General features: G+C 35.7%; 1 protein-coding gene across 5 annotated transcripts in view; it reads left to right on the forward strand.

Annotated features, from left to right (window-relative positions):
- The window catches only part of SOX5 (SRY-box transcription factor 5), a 1,007,739-nt gene that overhangs the window by 901,370 nt on the left and 84,520 nt on the right, over nt 1-21,849 (forward strand). For all 5 annotated transcript variants that reach the window (XM_035028072.1, XM_035028070.1, XM_035028073.1 and 2 more), the window contains one exon: nt 3,943-4,028. In XM_035028072.1, the coding sequence (XP_034883963.1) occupies nt 3,943-4,028 (86 nt within the window). The remainder of the gene's footprint in view (nt 1-3,942; nt 4,029-21,849) is intronic.

Genomic DNA, 21,849 nt, shown 5'->3' on the forward strand with positions numbered 1-21,849 from the left:
GCTTACTTAGTACTACTCAAATAAGCAACACTTAATTAGAAAAGATGGATGTGTAGTAGATAGAGACCAAGGTTTCTTTTGGTTTGGTTTGGTTTGGTTTTGTCTCCCAAAGAACCCAGCAGAGTTCTGGTCACATGGTAGATGTTTTAAGTGCTGATTTATTGATTAATTCACAACAGGGAAACTAAATTATATAAAATGAATTATCACTGTGAAGAGCACCATAGCTTCTATACTTTTGCTATAGTTAATTGTAGGATTATATTGATTAAATGAGCAATATAAATAAATTACATAGTTTTAGCATTTAAGTTGCCTATTCTAATACTCATACATTAATATTTGTTATTTTGGCTACTTTGCATAATACAAATTCAGCTTTTATATATCTAAACTTCCCTTTACTTTATAAATTCAGATAGTGTTTTCTAGATCAAATATTAAAAATGCTAAATGCTAAATAAAACCTTATCCATTGTAACATCAGTCAGTTGTCCACTCTCTCCTATATCATCAGTTTTTTTCTCTATTTATTGGATCTTTCTTGCTGGCTTACAAGCATTCTATAATGTTTACAGGTAGATACCTTTTAAATAAGGTTTTCTTGACCACACGTCCTTCAATAATTACTGCAAAACACCTCAGTGGAATTGTCTATTCCAGCACACCTCAAATGAGTGCAAATCATCTGGGACTCTTGTTAAAATTTAAATTCTAATTCAGAAGGTATATGCCTGCTGCTTTAACAAATTCTCCCAAAAGGTAGTGGCTTAAAGCATCAAACATTTATTTGAACACAACCATATTGGATACCTGTGGCTCAGGCTCTTCCACAGAGTTGTGATCAAGGTGTTGCCCTGGACTGTAGTCATCTCTAGGCTTGACCTGGGGGCAAATCTGCTTTCAAGCTTTCTCCTTTGGTTGTTGGCAGGCCTTATTACTTGCTATTGGCTGAAGACATCATTCCTTTGCTATGCGAACCTCTCCATAGGGCACCTCTTAACACAGCTGCTTGGTTCAAGACAGAGAGGCTAAGGATGGGGAGAAGATAAACAAGACAAAGCCAGAGTCTTCATGTAACCTAATATCTCAACACTTTGGCTTCTGTTCAAGGATAGGGGATTACACTAGGACATAAATACAAGGAGAAAAGTAGGAGTCATTGGGGGTTCCGTCTTAGAGGGTGCCTGCCCAAGTAGATTTGGGGTGGGGTCTTAAATTCTACATTTCTAAGGAACTCCTGGGTGATACCAATGCTATTCTTCAAGAACTTCACTTTGAAGAGCAAGGATCTGCACTTTCTGCCTCCAGTTTTACTTTTAATCATCCTTTGTTGATCACACTCACTCCAATTAGGCTTTCTCACCCTCCACTCCACTGAAATTGCCCTTTTTTGAAGTCACCAATGACTTGTACATTACTAAATCCAGCATTTGAAAAAAAAATCACTCTTACTTAAAATGTTTCCTTACTTGGCTTCTGGAACATCAAATTTATATTCTCCTCCATTTTTCTGCTAGTTGCCTATCTCCCTGACTATAAATATTAGCATATTCTACAATCCAATCCTTGGACCTATATTTTACCTACAGTTAACTTCTAAATGGTATCATGAGGGCTTATAGCTTTAAATTCCAGATATATGCTGACCACTGTCAAATTTATGTCTCTGATGTGATTCCTCCCCTAAAATCCTGACATGTTTACCAAGTGCCTCACAGAATATCTCTACTCAGATATCTAATAATAATTTCAAACTTAAAATGTCCAAAACAGAATTATTTACCCCCTTCCCCACCTCCCCCTTCCCCAGCAGGCCCAACCTGGTAATCTTGCTTCTCGTTTATGTTTGCAATCCCAACAAAGTGAAAAACATGAAAGTCATTCCTGAGTCTTCTCTTACTTTCTCATGTAAACAATCATTAAGTTTTGTCAGTTCCTCTTCTTTTTATCCCTTCACTTTCCCCATCATTCTCCATCTCAATATCACCACGCTAGTGCAGACCATTATTTTGTGTTGTACAGAGATGTGCATCTTTTTATTATTGATTCCAGCTTCCAACGTCTAGGCTAAGTGATTTTACTCAGCTCATCTTTTTTCCATGTTCATGGTTTCCTTTATCCTACAGAATAAAATTTAAATTCTTTAATACTGTTTATAATGTTGTACATAATCTGGTCCCTGATACCCTCTCCAGTCCCATCTCCTTCCTTACCTGTGCCCTAAACTTCAGCAATGTGGGTCTATGACAGAACACTCCCTTTTGACTGCAAGTCTTCATGAAAATTGTTTTCCTTCCAGGAAAGCTCTTCCTTTTCTTTTTCTTTTTCTTTTTTTTTTAAAGCTCTTCCTTTTCTTCTTTGTTTGGCTAGCTTTCACTTCATTCAGATTTCAGCTTGAACATAACTTCTTCCTGGAGACCACCTTTGACCTCTTAGACTAGGTTTGGGACACCCACAGTATAGTGCCTAATGTTATATACTTCCCTATCTTAACAGTCATTGTATTTTCTACTAATCTTTGAATTATCTTTATTTTTTTCTCCCATTAAGCTGTAAGTTCTGGGAAGCCCAGATCAGCAATGGTGGATTCAGATATTTTGAAGCATGAAAAATATAATTTGGGGGCCCACTTTAAGAATATATGTAATTATCTATTTATAATCATTGTTTTAAGCATATATATATATATAATTTTCAAAAACATACATAGAAGTGAAAAAAATTTTCATTTATAAAAAGAAATCACAACAAAGTAAAAAAGCTGACAAATATAAAAACATATGATCCTTTGAACATACTGCTAGGGGCCTTTCCCAGAACCCCAAATCTTAAGCTTCATTAAATATCCTTTGCATATTAGTCTTCTTTAAAACTCTATTTCTAGTATCAAGAGCAGTGCTTGATACATAGCAGATACTCATAAATATTTTTGAATGACTGTATTAATTGAGTTGTTTTCAGTTATATTTTCCATACATTTACATTGAACAAGTTTTTCACAAACTAGATTACTAAAACAATATGTTTTATATGTTAGAAAATGGTTCTTATAACTTTTTTATTTTTTACTATGGTAATAGTTCAAATATTGATAATGTACATATCTGTTAGCATATCATTGGGCTCTATACAAAAAGTGTATGTGCTTCTTTACTAAGTGGAAAAAATTTGCATGAAAAACGTACCCTATAATCTTCTACATGTGTATATATGTATATATATTTGTGTGTGTTTCCATATCTTTATAGATCACATGTATTAAAACTTTAGTTTTGAATTACTAAGATTTTGTTTTTTCAGATATCACCACAAACAGAAACCCTTCAGGGAGAAACCATCTATTTTCTGTTTTCTTTATAATATGTTTTTATAAACATTTATCTCTGGGATAATAAAGATTCCAGTATTTTATATAACAAAAATGCATAAAATGTTTTCTTTGCTATGAATTTGTCCGCAAGATATTATTTAAAGAGGCTATTTGAATTGAGACAGTAACATTACATTCAAAAGATAAGCTATTTGGCTTAAATCTTTAGTTTGTTAAAATAGAATTAAGTTTAGTTAAGTTCCTTTTGTAATAACAATTTAAATGTGCTGAGAGTTGGTGTGCTCCTATCAAGGGTGTGTGTGTGTGTGTGTGTGTGTGTGTGTGTGTGTGTCCCTCTGATCAATGCACACTTTTTCCTCCCATTTTCCTAAATACATCATGAAAAAAGGATGAGGTTTCCGCCTTAATTGCTTGTGCCTTTTATTCACATTCCTCTCTCAGCCAGAATTGTGAAAAGAGTGTTAGTAAAAGGCTGCACAATAGAGCTTTTCATTAGGCCCCAGCAAGGCACACAAAAGAAGGCTTTTGGAAAGAGTGAATGCACGAGTTTAATTTGCAGGTGGAGAGTAGATGAAAGGTGCTGACACCTCTATTATTCTCTTACTTAGGTGACCCTTACCCTGTTCAGCTGATCCCAACTACCATGGCAGCTGCTGCGGCGGCAACACCGGGCTTAGGCCCGCTCCAACTGCAGGTAAGTCGGGAAACAATGCAGGAGAGACCAAGGTTAAGTAAATATCGAAGACGGCTATTACCATGTTAAAGCGGAATAAAACTGCCGAGTGATATTTGTCTCACCCTTTTTTTTTTGTTTTTGAATTTACTTGCACTGATCCTCAACCAAAAGTTGAGATGTTGATCCTTTTCATTATTTGTAGCCCTGTTTTCTGTACTAAAGGCAGCTTATTGTAATTTTTTATGGCCTGCTATGATTTGACAAAAATGGGTCTAATTTTGCTTTGAGGACTGTGTAACATAATTTCATCATAGAATGGTCCTCATTGAGATAAGAACAAAAACTGTCCATGACATTCAAACAGATTGTTATGAATCAAGGCAACTTGACAAAAATTACATTTAAAAATGTTCAGGAGGGGCGCCTGGGTGGCTCAGTTGGTTAAGCGACTGCCTTCAGCTCAGGTCATGATCCTGGAGTCCCGGGATCGAGTCCCGCATCGGGCTCCCTGCTCGGCAGGGAGTCTGCTTCTCCCTCTGACCCTCCTCCCTCTCATGCTCTCTGTCTCTCATTCTCTCTCTCTCAAATAAATAAATAAAATCTTTAAAAAAAAAAAAATGTTCAGGACACCAAGTACTATGGACTCCGTAGGTCTTTTTATTCTCCTGCTAATGCCAACGCCATTGGGCAAGCAAAGATAAGTAAACCAAAAACGCAAGCACCTAAACGAACGCAACTTTATCCAGACATCCCAGTTAAGACCTTTGTAGCCCTGAATAATACATATTCTCATATACCCAAGAATGTCAGTGATAATTTTACTGTAATTTTACCAGATGTCCAAGTGATTTTAGAAATTTTGTGTCTGGAGTTGGAAAGAATATCAATAATATTATATTAAAGGTATCTTTCATTATTAACTATTTAAATCTTTGAGTCAGCATCCTGCAAAATCTTCCCTAGTTTCTGTCATTATGGACTTCATAGTTATGCAATTAACAGGAATAACAGATCATCTAATAGTAGAATTAATCTCCCTGTGAGAAGTTTTATATTTTCCTCTGCCTGGAAGACACAGTATGCCTGTGAACCCAGATATAAAGCAGTTGTGCTTAATAAACTTAAATTGCATTCATGAAAGTGCATTGTCATGATAGATGATCTTAGTCTGTAAGGAAAAAATAGAGTTTTATATTGTACCATCAAGAGACAGATACATCTGGTCAGCAGAGGGCATTGTTGGAAGACCTGCTGGGTTTCTGAAAACCCAGTCGAGTCTCACAGGAAGAACTCGCAAGGAACTGAGACATACTATGTTCTACAGAGGTTAATAACAGTCATTCCTATTCTACCTTTTCTGCGAAAAGCTACAATGTGAGTGTTTGTTTCTCTGAGCTGGAAATACCTTGGGAAGTGTTAGAGCCATGGGGACAATTAGATTAGCATAATATTTGCTATCCTTTGCAATAACGACAATACGGGAAAGTGGTTGCAAAAGGTAAAACTAAAAAGAGTAGTTAAAAATTAAAAGAAGAGGCAAGAATATCCAGCAATCCCTTGGATTAATGGTGAGAGGAAGCAAGAGCAAATTGGAGGCATCTGCTATGTTTCATTGTAGGATTCCAGTAGAAAGTAGCTTCATTAGGCAACAATCCAAGCTTCTTTTCCTATAGAGATACTATTAAAATATTTGAAATTCTTTTATTTCCATCCTTATAATATGTCAGGTCCCTTATAAATTTTTTTTTCATTTTCAGAAAACAAGAAAAAGACACCAAACGTATTTGCTCTTGCTTTCACTACAATTTGATCTATAAACAGAATAAAACTCTTTTTTATATAAGTGGCATTGTACCCATAAATGAGTACACAAAATATATGAGTTTTAGTTAGGGTCTCAGTAAACCAGCACTGTGGTATAATAGGAAAATTAATAATCCAAAACTCTTTTGTGGTAAGCCCTTAGCTACTGTTAAAACATTTACACACACACACACACATTTTTTGCTCATGGTTTAAAAATGGTACTCAAATGCAAACACATTTCAAAAGAATGTCATGGCAGACTATCTGGCTTTTCTTTGAAGTGGGCTGACTCTACCCTTTGCTAGGACTTCTACTACTGACTTTGCCACTCATATTCCTGACACTGTATTCACAGATCCCTGACCTTGACTTCAGCTTTCCCCAGAGCCGCAAAGACTATAATACTTGCCTTCTTCTTGCTTGAAGGTGACAGTCAAATTCGATTCTTCCCCCACAGACCTGCCCCGATGGGTCAGAGACAAACTAACTACAACACCTAGTCAGAAGGTCTTTTCTTAACCCTTATCCAACATCTGCCCCAATCTTGAATACCTTTTTCTGAGAAGTTTCATTTCAGTGGGGTGTAATGTTTGAGCCAGTTTTAATTTTCTTCAAACTCTGCTTTTAATCAGACTCCATCAGATCCCCATTTGCTACCTCTTAATCATACCATGAGTAGGCTCCGTCACTTCCAGGTCCTTCTCAGACACTAAGATTCTCTTCCAGTTATTAAGATTTAGTCCTAGATTCTTATGCTAGGTTCTTTGGCAAGGCTTTCATTTCATTCTTATTACAACACCTCATGTTATGTATTAATATCTCCATTTGAGAAGAAAACTGGGTCACAGAGTCCAAAATCCATGATTTTTAAACAATTATAGTTGCTTCTCCAAGTACGGGAGATTTTAAACTTTGGAGACATTGCCCCTCTTAGGACATTTGCTAACTCAGTAATAAGCTAATCAAATTATAGCAATAATGCTGATTAATTGGCACTCATACAAATACGCTATATACATCACAGTGCTGGAAGAAGTAACCAGATTCATAAGGACAGCTATCTACTTCAGGCTGCATTTTCATTTCATCCCTCTTTCCACAGATATATGTTAATTCAAGCCTCTCTTTTTGAACAGCCAGATCTAAGGATTGACACTATAAATATTATTCCTACTCATCATTGACTTTGTTTGCCTGCCATTTGTGTTTTCTTTTGAAACAGTCTTTGGCATATAATTGTCCATAACCTGGATAACATAATGTTAAATAGAACCAAAAAACCACGACCTTCCTTAAAGAAAGAATAAAGATGAGTACAGTTATGTTAAAAGACAAGCAAAATGACATGTTTTAAATTAAGCCACTATTTATTACTTAATATTATTTCACATTCCTGGATAAAAATAATGAAATTCTTGCCATGTCATAAAATATACCTTACATTTTAAAATCACCTTATTGGGGCACCTGGGTGGCTCAGTTGTTTAAGCGACTGCCTTCGGCTCAGGTCATGATCCTGGAGTCCCGGGATCGAGTCCCGCATCGGGCTACCTGCTCAGCAGGGAAGTCTGCTTCTCCCTCTCCCGCTGCCTCCTCTTGTGCTCTCTCTCTCTCTCTCTCAAATAAATAAATAAAATCTTTAAAAAAAATAATAATAAAATAAAATAAAATAAAATCACCTTATTTACGTACTGTAGGAGCAATTAAAGTAGTGTAGGCAATGTGATATATTTAGTTTTATTTTTCATGAAGAAAAAATAGCTTAATCTGGATTATGTATACAAAGCATACAAATTAACATGTGCCAAGGCACTATTTTATTTATTTCTTTTTGAGGTGCCTGGTTGGCTCAGTTGGTAGAGCATGCAACTCCTGATCTCAGTGGTGTGAGTTCAAGCCCCATGTAGGGGGTAGAGCTTACTTTAAAAAATATATAAAATAAAAATTGATTTTTACAATGAAATATCTGTTTCTTTTGCTTTTCAGTCTTTCCTGAGACTCACATCTATATAGACAACTATTTGTTGGCTGTCAAGAGGAAATATGTAGGTGTTTACAGAGAGTATAAACTGAGTACAAAATGCACCTTACCAGTTCTCTTTCTTGCCCCTAGACCTGCTCATTCTCTGGTCTTAGCAAATGGCTCCATTCCATCTATTGCTCAACCTGGAAAATGAGAGCTATCCTTTTCTCCTCTTCTTCTACACATACTCATTCACTGTCTATTCACTACACCTAATAAATACATTAAGGATCCATCCATTTCTTTCCATCTTAACTAGTACCCTTCTGGTCAGGCTACCCCCACCGCTTGCCTAATTTACCACATTAGCCCCTGAACTGGTCTGTCTTCATCTTGCCCCCCCTCTGATGCTCTCTTTCTACTCTACATTAGTCAGATGGATCTTTCTGATTTTAGAAAATCTGATCATGTCCCCTTCCTATTTGAAGAACCTTAAACGACTTCCTGATGTTTTCAAGTTTTCTGGATCTTTGCATGTGGTGTTTCCTCTTTCTGGAACCCCATAACCCACCACCTTTACCAAGCCAACTGCTGTTTCCCTCAGGTTGCAACTTAAAATATCACTTCTTAAAGGAATACTTCATTGTCCCCAAGTCTAGATTAATGGAACACCAAAGGCATCGTTGGCTCATGGAAGAAAAAAATAAGTAGTTTGAATTCAGTAAGATATCATTGAAATTTTATACCTATTCTAATGTGATGACATAAACTTAGGAAAACATTATATGCCTAGTACCATGTTTAGCACTACAGTATTTTCTCTACCTGCATTTAAAGAAATATTTTTATAATAGTTTTGCTCCATACTACCTTATTCAGTCTGCTCCAGCTACACTAAGCTCTTTGCTGTCCCTTGACCTGCCGAGGTGTGCTCCCACTTTAGAGCTTTGTATTAGCTGTCCCTCTACCTGCAATACTCTTCCCTCTGCCTGGAAGGCTCATTCTCTCACCTCAGTCAAGAATCTGCTTTAATGTCATCTCTCAGAGGCCTACCCTAACTAACCTGTTTAAATCACAAAATAACCCTCCCAGCGATACCACACTTCCTATTTCCCTTATCGGTTTTTTTTTCTATAGCACTTGTCATCTTCAAACAAAGTATCTAACTTATTATGTTTTTTATTTGTTGTCTGTTCCAAATATTCTCTAAGCTTCACCAGAGCAGGGACTGTCATTTTTGTTATTGTTGTTCAATAATGAATCTCTGGTGCTCAGATTAATGCCTAGCAAATAGCTGGTGCTCAGTATGTACGTACAAAATGAAGGAAACTATCATGAGCTAACGGTCATAATCATTTTTAATAATATAACAAAGCCGTATGTGATTAATTTCTGGGACAAGTGATATTAATTTAAAGACCTGGGAACTTTATATTTTTCAGCCCCTCCTGGAAGATTCTTAGTATATAGAAATCCCTAGCTCTGTCTCTCCTGTTCTATCCCCCCATTTATCTCATCATAGCCATGGGCTGCTGCATAAAGAATGTGTTTTAGCATTTATTACAGTTTATGTAATTCCTTTCAAGTAATTAGAATTTACACATATAAAAAAGACCAAACATTGTAATGTTAGACTATTCTTGTATTGTTTGTTAATGTATGTATGACATACATAAGAATATGAACTGCTGGAGGTACTTTGACTCAATACAACTCAGCTTACCTACACAACACTAAAGTAAGTGATTTCTAAATAATGGAAGGGTGCATTATCAAAATAGTAACTATCCATTCAGCAATCTCATATACTGGGTTTACCCTTTTATGTTATTTCCTCCCTTTCCTTCTTTTTTTTTTCTTCAGACTACCTTTTTTTTTTTTTTCTTTCAAGAGCCAGTGATGCTCTTGACATTTGTTCTCCTGATACTGTCTCTTTTTAGAGGAGGGATTGATTTGTATAGAAAACTAACATAGCTTCATTTCAGTATCAAAAAGTAAGTATAATTATTTAAGACAAATGAAGTTACACTTTGAATCTTTTGGAGTTTTGCGTCTGGATAAAATAAGCTAAGTGAATCATCTATTCCTAATTAATTAAACCAAATGATGGCAACAGTCCATCGAACATTCCTTTCTCATATTCGTTGTTGTTTTCATTTTACCTAATGGGCAGCATGAATTTTTTTAATAGTAATAGTTATAATGTAATATATGTACTATTTCTATTTTTTTAGCTAGGTTTCTAAGATTTGAAATTAGAAGGAAATATTTATCCATTTATTTCTCACTTTATAAATACAGTATTTGTGTTGGCCAAAAGATGGTTGCCACCTGTTCTACCTATAGGAAGCCAAAAATGTCGACTCCAACCAATGATTAATAGTGATAAGCAAAGGGAAAAACGTTGAAATTATTCTTGGATGGTCATATTTTACTCAAAATAAGCAAGTAGCATTCATTCAAGATTTTTTACTGAATTGGTGAAACTTTTTAATGAATTCCAGGAGGATTGCTTTTTAAATCCATAATAATATTTTTGGAATAAAGACATAGAATTACAAGTTGTCGTAACTGAAATCACATGGGGCTATCATTCCAGTAACCAGTACCATCAGTAACATGCATTCTCTGGGACTGAGAAAATGAGAGATGACTCTTGATCAAGTTAGAGAATGAATCATACAAAATATCAACGGAAATCAATCTTTTTTCATAGCTATCAAAGGTACGTGGAAGTCCTGGTGGAAATGGCTTAAGCTTCTATCTGATAGAGAGTAACATCAAGGCAGACATGGATGAAAAACTGAAGTTCATCTTTTTATCAACCTCCTGCCAGTCTCCGAAGGAGGTCAATAATTATGACAGGACACAGATAAATGTTTCATATTTCCCAGAGCACTGTAAGTGACTGAGCATGGCTTTATGTGTCTGACCAAGAGAAACGCCCAGAAAATCAATAAGGGAGAAATAACTATATGGAGAGGTCTGGATGTAAGGATTTTTACCTTCTTATTGAAAGAATTACTTACAAGGGTGGTCTTCATCTTTATCTACCTATGTACTGTACGATTCAGTGTAACTTTCAGGTGATCGTCATTTCATACAGGGTGAAAAATGCTCAACTGCTCCTCATTTCAGTCGCAACCCTGGTGCGCTGTTTGCTGTCGGTCTTCTGTCTGCATGAGTGAGCTTCCTTGCAGGTTAAAAGAGTGAATTCCCTCTTTTCCTCTCCCTTCGACCCTGAGCCTGCAGGGCAGACAGACAGAAGCACACATATGATTAATACAGCACAGCTGCAAGTGTGAGTCATTTGCATATGTATTAATAGAGGCAAAAAACCCAACAATTAAATTATATACAGAGACATTCTGCATACTAAAGAACATATGCAAATAGGCCTGAAAAAGTGCAGCCAACATTTTCTCTGACTTTTCCAAGCCCATATGGGCTAGAGTCAGAACCCAGCAGCGTTCAAGAATCTCCTTTAAGGACGAACTGGTAGGAACTACTTTCATAGTTATTACCACCCCTAGGGTTCCCGGGAGCTGTTTTGACATTTGGACAATGGAGACAGTACAAAGCAGTGTCTTTTTCATGCTATTTCTGTATTTCCTTGTTTCCAGCAGTTCCATGGTATCTCATTACACGCTAACAGAAACACTAGTACATGTGTGCTTTTCCACAGAACCCATCTTTATTGTAATGGCCAATCAAATTAATGCTAAACTTTAAATTGTATTTGAAGTCCTATCTTTGCTCACACTGAAGTAATAAAACTATTTGTCAGCGCCAGGTTTTCCGCTCCCAAGTCAGTCCATGCCCATTCCTTGATGGCATTCTATGTTCTCTTAATCAAAACATACTTAGGTTGCTCTAAAATGTTTCGTGGCTAATTACCATACATAAAAGGATTGCAAGGCTCGAGGCCAACAGTAGATTCAAATCTAAGAACAATACCAATGTATTGAAATTTTCAAAGTGTAAAGACTTTTCATGTTACCAAGAAAAACAAACTACACAATTTTCTAGTCTTGGCTTATATATAACAAGAGAGAGCAACTAACAGTCTTCAGATTCACAGATTGTATTTATAGTAGAAAGTATTCTTCAACCTAATTGTCAAATTAGGTGATATTACTAGTATCCTTTAATTTATTCAAGGAACCTTTCATAGAGTAAAGCTCAACTTTAGGAGTAATATTTCACATAAGTAAAAGTTATTACCTTAATAGGACCAATAAGAATCTTGAACCTAGGGATGCCTGGGTGGCCCTGTCGGTTAAGTATCTGCCTTTGGCTCAGGTCATGATCCTGGGGTTCGGGATCAAGTCCCACATTGGGCTCCCTGCTCAGTGGGGAGTTTGCTTCTCCTTCTCTCTCTGCCACTCTGCTCATGCTCTCTCTCCCTTTCTCTCTCTCAAAGAAATAAATAAAATCTTAAAAAAGAAAAGAATCTTGAAACTAAAGAACCCAAATGAAGACAGATGCCCCTAAGAGGAACAAATGCTGGTGTTTGTTGATACTGGAAAACTGTTGAATAATATCCTTGAATATTATCCATTATTTGGATGCCTAAGTCTCAGAGCATGCAAATGGAACATGTAAATTACACTACATAGAACTGGTAAACATAGGGCAGAAGTCTTTGTAGTTAATTGATTATATACAGAAAAATTGAATCTCTCAGCAGGGGATAATTAGAAAATATAAAGACTAAAGCAAAAATTTTTATTATATTAAGGCATTATCCATAGACTAATATTTTAAGAGGCACTATTGCTTAGTGAGAGACCTTATAATGTAATGGTTAAAAGTGTGCCACCTGCAACCGTCTGTGCCTTCAAGATCCAAGGTTCTGCTGTTCCCCAGCTCTGTGACTTTGGGCAAGTTACCTAACTTCTCAATCCCTGAATTTTTTGTCTATATAATGTGGGCATAAATGATATCTTATTGTGAGGATTAAATGAGATAATATACATAAAGTGCTTAGAGCAATAAAAGTGTTAATTGCCATCTATCAAATATGTGCTAGGTAATAATAAATGCTTGGTATTATGAGTTGTTTAGTAAGTGTTATTAAATGAAATTAAAACTACTTCTTTCTAAAAAGCAGTCTCGCAAATTAGGACTTGGCAGACTTCTCTTACCTGGATTTACTTTGCAGGGCAGCAGGTAAAGCAAGTTAGTAAAATTGAGGCTTATCATCTTATTTATGAGGAAATAATTGTATTCCCCTGTGTGGTGTAATTTTAAGACCCATCACAAGACTCTGGAAAGCAATGAATTTACTTATCCCCCCAAAGTATGAGAAGTTACTTGGAATATAATGTTCTATATTTTGCTATTGCTCACTATCTCAATATTTATATCTATAAAATAAAAATAATGCCTCCTGTTGAGTCCTATTTTTCCATGTGTATAATACAAATGAATTGTGTCTATGAGCCACCCAGAACTATTCTAAATAAATACCTTATAAAATTTAAAATAAGTTATTTACATAGATGCCTTTAATGTAATATGCATTTTTAAATAATATAAAAAAGATTTTCTGGTATCACTCTTCAAAGCTTACTCTTTTTCTAGATATATTAGCAGAATATATACTCTTATTCTACTCTGTTGTCTATAGATACTAAACTATTTCTCATATAAATTTGAGAAAATTTATGAACTTTTCATGACTCCCTTTAAGGAAGTAATTCCTATGGTTTCAAACTTGAATGTGGAAGCAAATTATTTTTATAAACCCCATAGTATCCTGAAAATTGTATTTACTCAGCAAATATTTATTCTTTGTAAGTGCTTAGGCTAGGCATCATAAGGAATGCAAAGATGAAGGGCACCTGGGTGGCTCAGTCGTTAAGCGTCTGCCTTCGGCTCAGGTCATGATCCCAGGGTTTTGGGATCGAGCCCCGCACTGGGCTCCCTGCTCCACGGGAAGCCTGGTTCTTCCTCTCCCACTCCCCCTGCTTGTGTTCCCTCTCTCGCTGTGTGTCTCTCTCTGTCAAAAAAATAAATAAAATCTTAAAAAAAAAAAAAAAAGGAATGCAAAGATGAGTCAGTTAGGAATCCTTAATGGACTGTGGAGGAGCTTGAAATTTAAAAGAATGAATGGAGTACGAAAGTGGACTAGAACGTGAAGAAAGCCACAAAACCTCCTGTCCTATCAAGTATATTTGAAATGGAAAGGACCTCAGAGACCATTCACTGAAAACAGTTATTTCAAACTATTCACAGGAGCCCCTGTGGTTCCAAGCACCCCAAACAATACATTCATTTTTATTTGTTTTATAGATCAAGTTATACTGACTAAGACTGTTTGAATGAAAGATTCTGCTGCTAAAACAAAATTTTAAAACCATTCTTATAGCCCAAATCTTTAATTTTATTGATGAGGCAATTTAGAGTCTAAGTGATGACCTGGCTAAATCCAATATTACAGAAGCGTACCACCTGGAATCCTAGCAAATGAAAGCTAAATCTAGCTTCTTCCTATTTTACCATGGTATTCCTAAAAACAAACTCATACATTCATATATATTATTTTTAAGTTGTTTTGTATAAAAGAGGGGAGAAAAATTGCTATTTTTGCTTTTAGACTATTAAATTAAGGATGAATAAAACAATGGGTAGGATTTGCATATTAGTAACAATGGCAACCTTCTGAATTGCTTTCATTTTGCTGAGTTCAGTGATTGTGCTCTGTGAATTAATTCTTTTGTGAAAAGCTATTGAAAGATCAAGGAATTCAGAAAACAAAACAACAGAGAAGCATGCTGTTTCATATCTATTTGTTCATAGAAGGTTCAAAGTGAGATTGTTTACATCACAAGTCTTGTTGATATTTTATTTGCTCCTTAGAAGAAAGATAGTATTCAAAGATGATTATGTAATCATGCAGATAAGATTGTGTAGTCATGAAAGAACTGTTCTGAGAGAGAGACCAAGGAGAAAAACCACATTACAATTTTGAGCTGTGTTTGGTTGGCAAGTGTCTTCAGGAGACTTGAAAATAGAGCTCTATTCGGTTCCTTCAGATAAAAAAACTTAAGCCAGTCCCGTAGATTTCAAATTTGCTGTTTCCTGTAGAAGTTTCTCAATATTGTCCTGCTAAACTGACGGCATGAGGAGGAAGGGGGGTAGGGAAATGAACCCTTAATTATTTCATATTTCTTAATCCTGGCCTTTTCCTTAATGTCATACTCCTTTTTCTTACCCAGCCACTTTTTGGATATAGGAAGTGGACAGAAAGAAATGGAGGAACCGATTCAAAGTATGCTCCCAAATGATTTGCTACAATGAGCATTGCACCAGCATAATTAATGCCTCCAACATGAAAATTACAACAGTGTTCCCTTGCTTTTCCCATTACTAGAACTTCTTCGGCATAGAATGACAAAAGTAATGCTGATAGGGAAATTGCAATTAGTTCCTTTTAGGAATGAGGCAGAACTATAGCAAATATTATCCATCCATCTATAGCAGCTACTTTAAGATAACAAGCCTCCATTGGAAATTTATACTGTGCCCTACAACTCCAGCTACTTCAAATATGTGCCCTTCAGATAATTTTCATGTGACTAGTTTCCCTCTAAATTTAGTTCTTTAGTCTTAAAGGAATCTTAAGTTATTAGAAATAGTATAGCTAACACATTTGGTTAACATACGGAAGTTCTGCCAAGACATTTCACTAAACAATAAAAAAAGAAGTTAAGGCCCTACGTGTTCTTCATTTTTATTCCCTCTTCATTTGATTCATCTTATATCTGGTTTCCTTCCACAGCAATTTTAAATTTGGATGTCTTAGTGTCACCTTAGATACAAGCTAGCGTCAAACACAGTATGAAAGCATAAAATATCTTGTCATAGATTCAGTCTTTGCATTGTAACCATTTGGTAGTGTACTGGTATGCTGGCATAGTAACTAGTTAGAGGACTTAAATGACTTAAGCTTTTTTTTTCCCTCCTTTCTGTAAAACGTGTTCCCCAAATTTTATTTAAATTTTTTAAATATTCAGATAAATCTTACAAATAAATAATATGTAAATGGTATATATAGTATAGTGGATTACGGGCTTTGGTTCCATAATGAGACCCTGTTTGTGTGTGTCTTTGGTCAGGTTACTAAATACCTCTTAGTCTTAGTTTCTTCACATGTGAAATTTGATAATATTTTTCCTAGATGATAAAGACGTTGTGAGGATTAAGTGAGATACTACATACAAAATGTTTAGCATAGCATAAGCATTCAGACATCATTGGCTGCTATCATCCTCATCATTATCGCCTCAGTTAAGTATTTCCCATTGTCAGAAACAAGCCTAACAAGTTATTTGGTAATTTAAGTTAGCAAGTAGTTTTCTGAGATAGAGCAATTATGTCTTATAGTACAAAGGAGTATGGTGATGGGAGAAATCCATCTTTATTCAAGAATTTAATGCAAGCAGAATGTCTTTATGAAAATAAAATATATTTTCAATATAAAAATCTTTACATGTAAGACTACAAGAAACCTATGTTTCAGTTCTTCCTAAAAATAAATAGAATCTATTTCCTTTCATTCCATATGACTTACTAGAGCTTCTTTTTTATTACGTTATGTTAATCACCATACATTACATCATTCGTTTTTGACGTAGTGTTCCATGATTCATTGTTTGTGTATAACACCCAGTGCTCCATGCAGTACGTGCCCTCTTTAATACCCATCACCAGGCTAACCCATCCCCCAACCCCACCCCCTCTAGAACCCTCAGTTTGTTTCTCAGAGTCCATAGTCTCTCATGGTTCGTCTCCCCATTACTAGAGCTTTTACAGTATCGACAATCATTTGGGAAAGAGACTAGCTTTTCCCTTTGAAGGGAAAGCCATGTGCTACTGGAAAATTTTAGTGTTTGTTATGATGAGGAGAGTTTTACAACATGGGTAGTTAGGGCATAAGAATAAATAGGACATAATAAAGGCAGCCAATATAGCTGATTAAACTATCATGATCCTTCTAACCACCCAAAATGCTCAATAAATAAGGGTTCTAGTTGCAACCTGACTTTGAAGCGATATAGGAGTCTGGTCTCAGGTCATTTAATCTTCTCATGACTCACGTTTTCTTATTTGTAAAATGCATGTTCCTGTCCTTCCTCTAGCTGTCCTACTTATATATAATGGAGGAAGGGAAACAATGAAGCGACAGAAGCACTAGTGAAAGTAACTGGGAGCCCCAGAAAATCCAAGAAGGAAGCTTTCCAGCTTATAAGTGAACTTCTCTGATTCATGGACATATTTATTCATGTGCTATCAAGGAAAACATGAGAGAAGGGTAATGAGGCAATTATTGATCTGAGGCATTCAGAAAAAGAAACGCCTTAGAAACTTGAAAATAGTCAGGCTAGCTCTGAAGATCCAATTAGGCAATAAGGTTTTAATTATTCCCATTATAGCTCCATGGGATGAGAATAAAGATGAGCAGGTCAGACCAGTGCTAGATTATCCAATAGACAACCTAACAGCATACTTAAACACAAGAAAAAAAGAGCTATCTAGAAATAAACAAAAATTTCACGTAAAATAACTTCCTAACAGTAATCAGAATGCTGTCATCTTCAGTGACACAGCCAGTGTTTGGACTCTACCAACTTTGTTGTCCTTAGGGGCTGTTAAAGGTTTTAAAATAGGAACCTAGTTCTAAAAATTGACCTTTCTGTTTCTTGGAAATTTTTCTCTTTGTTTTTACTTTTATGTCTTTTTTTTTCTCTTCACTTAACTTTTCCTCTTTACGTTCTTAGCTACCCTCCTCTGTTAATCCTTCTCTACCTCTTCCTTCCCCTCTTCTCTTTCCTTCAGGTATTTTCTCCTCTCTCGTTTATCAAGATCTGAGCCTCTAACTAGCCTGTTATTCTCCCACGACAGTGAAAAATAATGGAGGAACGATCTTTTTTGGAAGTGTTTGCTTGTTGGCTAAACAATTAAAGGAGTAATCCAGATATGAGCCAATGAGTCAGAAACTGGAATCAGGGATATTCAAATGGCAAGGTTGGAAACTATCAGAAGACAATATATCTGGGCCTTTGTTCTTTTGGTCTGAATAGAATACATAACATTCTAAATGATCACAGAAGATCCCAGCCTAGTTCATCTTCTTTAATAATAAAGCCAAATATGTCAATGGTAGAGGCCTCCATTTAGACCAGAACACCAACAGTTGAAAGAGTCCTGTTTTCACTACCTCTCCCATTAGAATTGGTATATTTTCAAACTATGCTTCATAGATTGGGAAAGAAGTGTGAGTTCTCTTGGAAAGGAAGCATGTAGATGAGGAAACACTGCTCATTATTTTTATGCTAAGAAAATACAGCACAGTTGGTTTCTTAGCATCAGCTGAAATGGAAAGAATTGCTTTTCACCTTGCTTATTTAATAGTCTACCATCAATACTTCATACTCCTATTATCTCAAACAGTAGGTGGTAACCCCTGGCTAGCTGCTCTTCTGCACACTCAAACCATTTGTAATTCATTTTTATACCCATATGGAGACATTAAAGATAGGGATCAGGTCTGAATTTTGTAATGTTTTTTGAAAAAAAAAATCATTATAATCTACAGTGTTAGCAAATTCCCAATTTTCCTGATTCTTTCTTGGAAAGGAAGGCCCGAATGTTTAGGATTATAAGTCAAAGTTGTTGAATAAGGTCCTTTTCATTTTTACATGGTATCTTTTATATTTTTAATGTCTAAAATTAACAGCCAGTAAAATTGACTGTGTTTTGGATGCACAGTTCTTTGAGTTTTAACCACCACCACCACCACCACCACCACAACCACAGTCAAGATACAAGACAGCTTCATCACCCCTCAAATTTCCTTGATTTTTTTGGCCACCTCAGAAAGGAGTTCCATCATCGACTGCCTAGGGAGTCGAAGCCTAGTTGATGGTTGACAGGACAGTTGAAGCTGAGAGGAGTGAGCTATCTTACAGTTCAATATACGTGCTTTCAGGCCCCCTATTTTAACATGGCTTTCAGCTTTGTCTGCTGGCCTTAATTCCAGCATTTCTTTGTTTATGCTTTGTTCATTTGGCTTTCTTTCTATGTTAACTTCTCATCTGATTTTGTTGGAGTAAAGACTTCAGTATGTAATTTCTGCTCTTAATTTTATTTTTTAAAATTTTGATTGTGACCCAAACTTTGCTTATTTTTGTTAACTCTCCATGGATTTGCTTTTTATTATGGTAAGGTATACATCACATAAACTTTACCGTTTTAAGCGTTCGTTAGCATACAATTCAGTGGCATAAAGTACATTCACAGTGTTGTACGACCATCACCACTACCCATCGCCACAACTTTTTCATCATCCCAAATTGAAAGTTCATACCCGTTAAGCAAGAACTACTGACTTTTTCACCACCCCTCAACCAGTCTCTGGTAACTGCCATTCTACTTTCAATCTCTATGAATTATCCCTTTGAGGTACCTCATATAAGGGGAATCATGCAGTGTTTGGTTTTTAGGGTCTGGGTTATTCATTTAGTATAATATTTCAAGGTTCATCATGTGTCAGAATTTTCTTCCTTTTTAAGGCTGAATAATATTCTGTCGCTTGTATATGCCATCTGTTGTTTACCCATTCATCCATTGGTAGATATTTGTGTTGTTTTCACTTTTTGCTATTGTAAATAATGCTCCTATGAACATGGATATACAAATATCTGTCCCAGTCTCTGCTTTCAAGTATTTTGGGTGTTTAACCAGAAGTGGGATTTGGTGGATCATATGGTAATTTTAGGTTTAATTTTTTTGACGAACTGCCATGTTTTCCACTGAGACTACACCATTTTACATTTCTACCAGCAATGAACAAGGGTTCCGATTTCTCTACATCCTCACCATCATTTGTCTTTGTCTTGTGGATTTTGCTGTTTTGTTTTGTTTTGTTTTGTTTTGATAATAGCCCTATAAATGGGTGTTAGGTGATACCACATTGTGGTTTGGGTTTGCATTTCCCTAATGATTAGTAATATTGAGCATCTTTTTATGTGCTTACTGGCCATTTCTATATCTTCCTTAGAGAAATGAGAATAAGACCCTTTTTAAAAAAACTGGGAATTGATTCCTGGATAATCTCACCTTAGGTGAGCCTTTAATTAATATTTGTTGATTGAAAGAGGGATAAATAAATGAATGAATGAAAGAATAAGTCCCTACCCATTACCATCCAGAGCATGTGAGTCTCAGTAACCACTAGATTTGCTAGTTGGGGCAGGTTCCTTAAATATGCTAGGCTACATTTTCATAATCTATAAACAGGGATAGTAGTATGTGACTGCTAGAATTGTTATGTAGATTAAATACTGTGCAGAATGCTTTGAAAACAGTGATATACTAATGTGAAATAAATTTGCTAATATAGATACATTAGTATTTATAATTATATATGTAATTATGTTTAAATTTTACAGTACTTAAATGCTGATTCTTTTTTTTAATGTGTCTTTCCTTTTTTTTAATTTATTTTTTATTTTTTTTATTCTTATGTTAATCCCCATACATTACATCATTAGTTTTAGATGAAGTGTTCCATGATCCATTGTTTGTGCATAACACCCAGTGCTCCATGCAGAATGTGCCCTCCTCAATACCCACCACCAGACTAACCCATCCTCCCACCCCCCTCCCCTCTAGAACCCTCAGTTTGTTTTTCAGAGTCCATTGTCTCTCATGGTTCGTCTACCCCTCCGATTTCCCCCACTTCATTCTTCCCCTCCCGCTACCTTCTTCTTCTTCTTCTTCTTTTTTCTTAACATATATTGCATTATTTGTTTCAGAGGTACAGATCTGAGATTCAACAGTCTTGCACAATTCACAGCGCTTACCAGAGCACATACCCTCTCCAGTGTCTATCACCCAGTCACCCCATCCCTCCCACCCCACCCCCCACTCCAGCAACCCTCAGTTTGTTTCCTGCAATTAAGAATTCCTCATATCAGTGAGATCATATGATACATGTCTTTCTCTGTTTGACTTTAAATGCTGATTCTTTATGGTTCTTTATTGTTCATGTTAGGAGCACCCTCTTAAAATAAACTAAAATATTTGTTTAAAGCATAAACTTCACAGGAACTAGCTCAATATCTTTCAAGAAAAATATATATTGACTAAATTGAAAAATGACAAAAGAATGCATATGTGTGCACACATGTTCATACACACTTGAGTGGGCACACGCACACAACTTTAAGCTGTATTTGGTTCATATGGATTAAAAGTTTCACTATGTGGCTTTTCTTATTAGTAGTAGTGAATCCAAAATACTATGTTGCCTCAAACTCTATTGGATTGATATTTAAAGAACTGAGAAGTCTTGTCAAGTATCAAGTTAAAGGGAAAGAGCAAAAGTTGGTTTTTGCTGCTTGTTTGTTTTGTTTTGATGGCTAAAATAGTAAACTGTAGGTAATTTTATCTCATTTTTGCTTCTGATTTTTTTCTGATTAATTCCATTGACTTAACGCCATACCACTTATTTTCTGTTAATAAAATAAAAGTAATAATATTTTCTAGTTAAGGTAATGAGGCTGTGGTGTGGCATTTATAGAGGATTTTGTGATATACTACAGAAGTACAAGATCAATGGTAGATCGATTTCATGTTGATATACTCTAATGGGTAAATTTTCCCAATCATATGAGAGGGAACACCACTGAAAAATGTGTCCCCTATCCTATGTGTCCCCTAAAGTATTTTCACTTTAAATCAGGTTGACTTTATCTTCATTTTTTCTTTATCACCCGTTTTATTTTCTCACTGGCTGAGATCTGAGGTCAGTGTTCACATACTAATTTCAACCAAACATAGAAGTGTAGGATCAGAAGAGGAATAAGAGATGGTCCAAATAAAAAAGAGAAATGTTAGATTTTTTTTAAAAAGCTAATTTGTCACTTCACTCATTGAGTATGAACTGAATAGACTTCTAACCCTTAAAATACTTTTTTTTTCTCTTTTTATTGCCTGGAATCTTAAGAGCTTTATCATTTGCAGTCATAAAATGAAAATATACACCAAACCCTCAAAGGG

The sequence above is a fragment of the Mirounga leonina genome, unplaced genomic scaffold (assembly GCF_011800145.1).
Source record: "Mirounga leonina isolate KUSES-001 unplaced genomic scaffold, KU_Mleo_1.0 Mir_201, whole genome shotgun sequence".
Classification (NCBI taxonomy): domain Eukaryota; kingdom Metazoa; phylum Chordata; class Mammalia; order Carnivora; family Phocidae; genus Mirounga; species Mirounga leonina.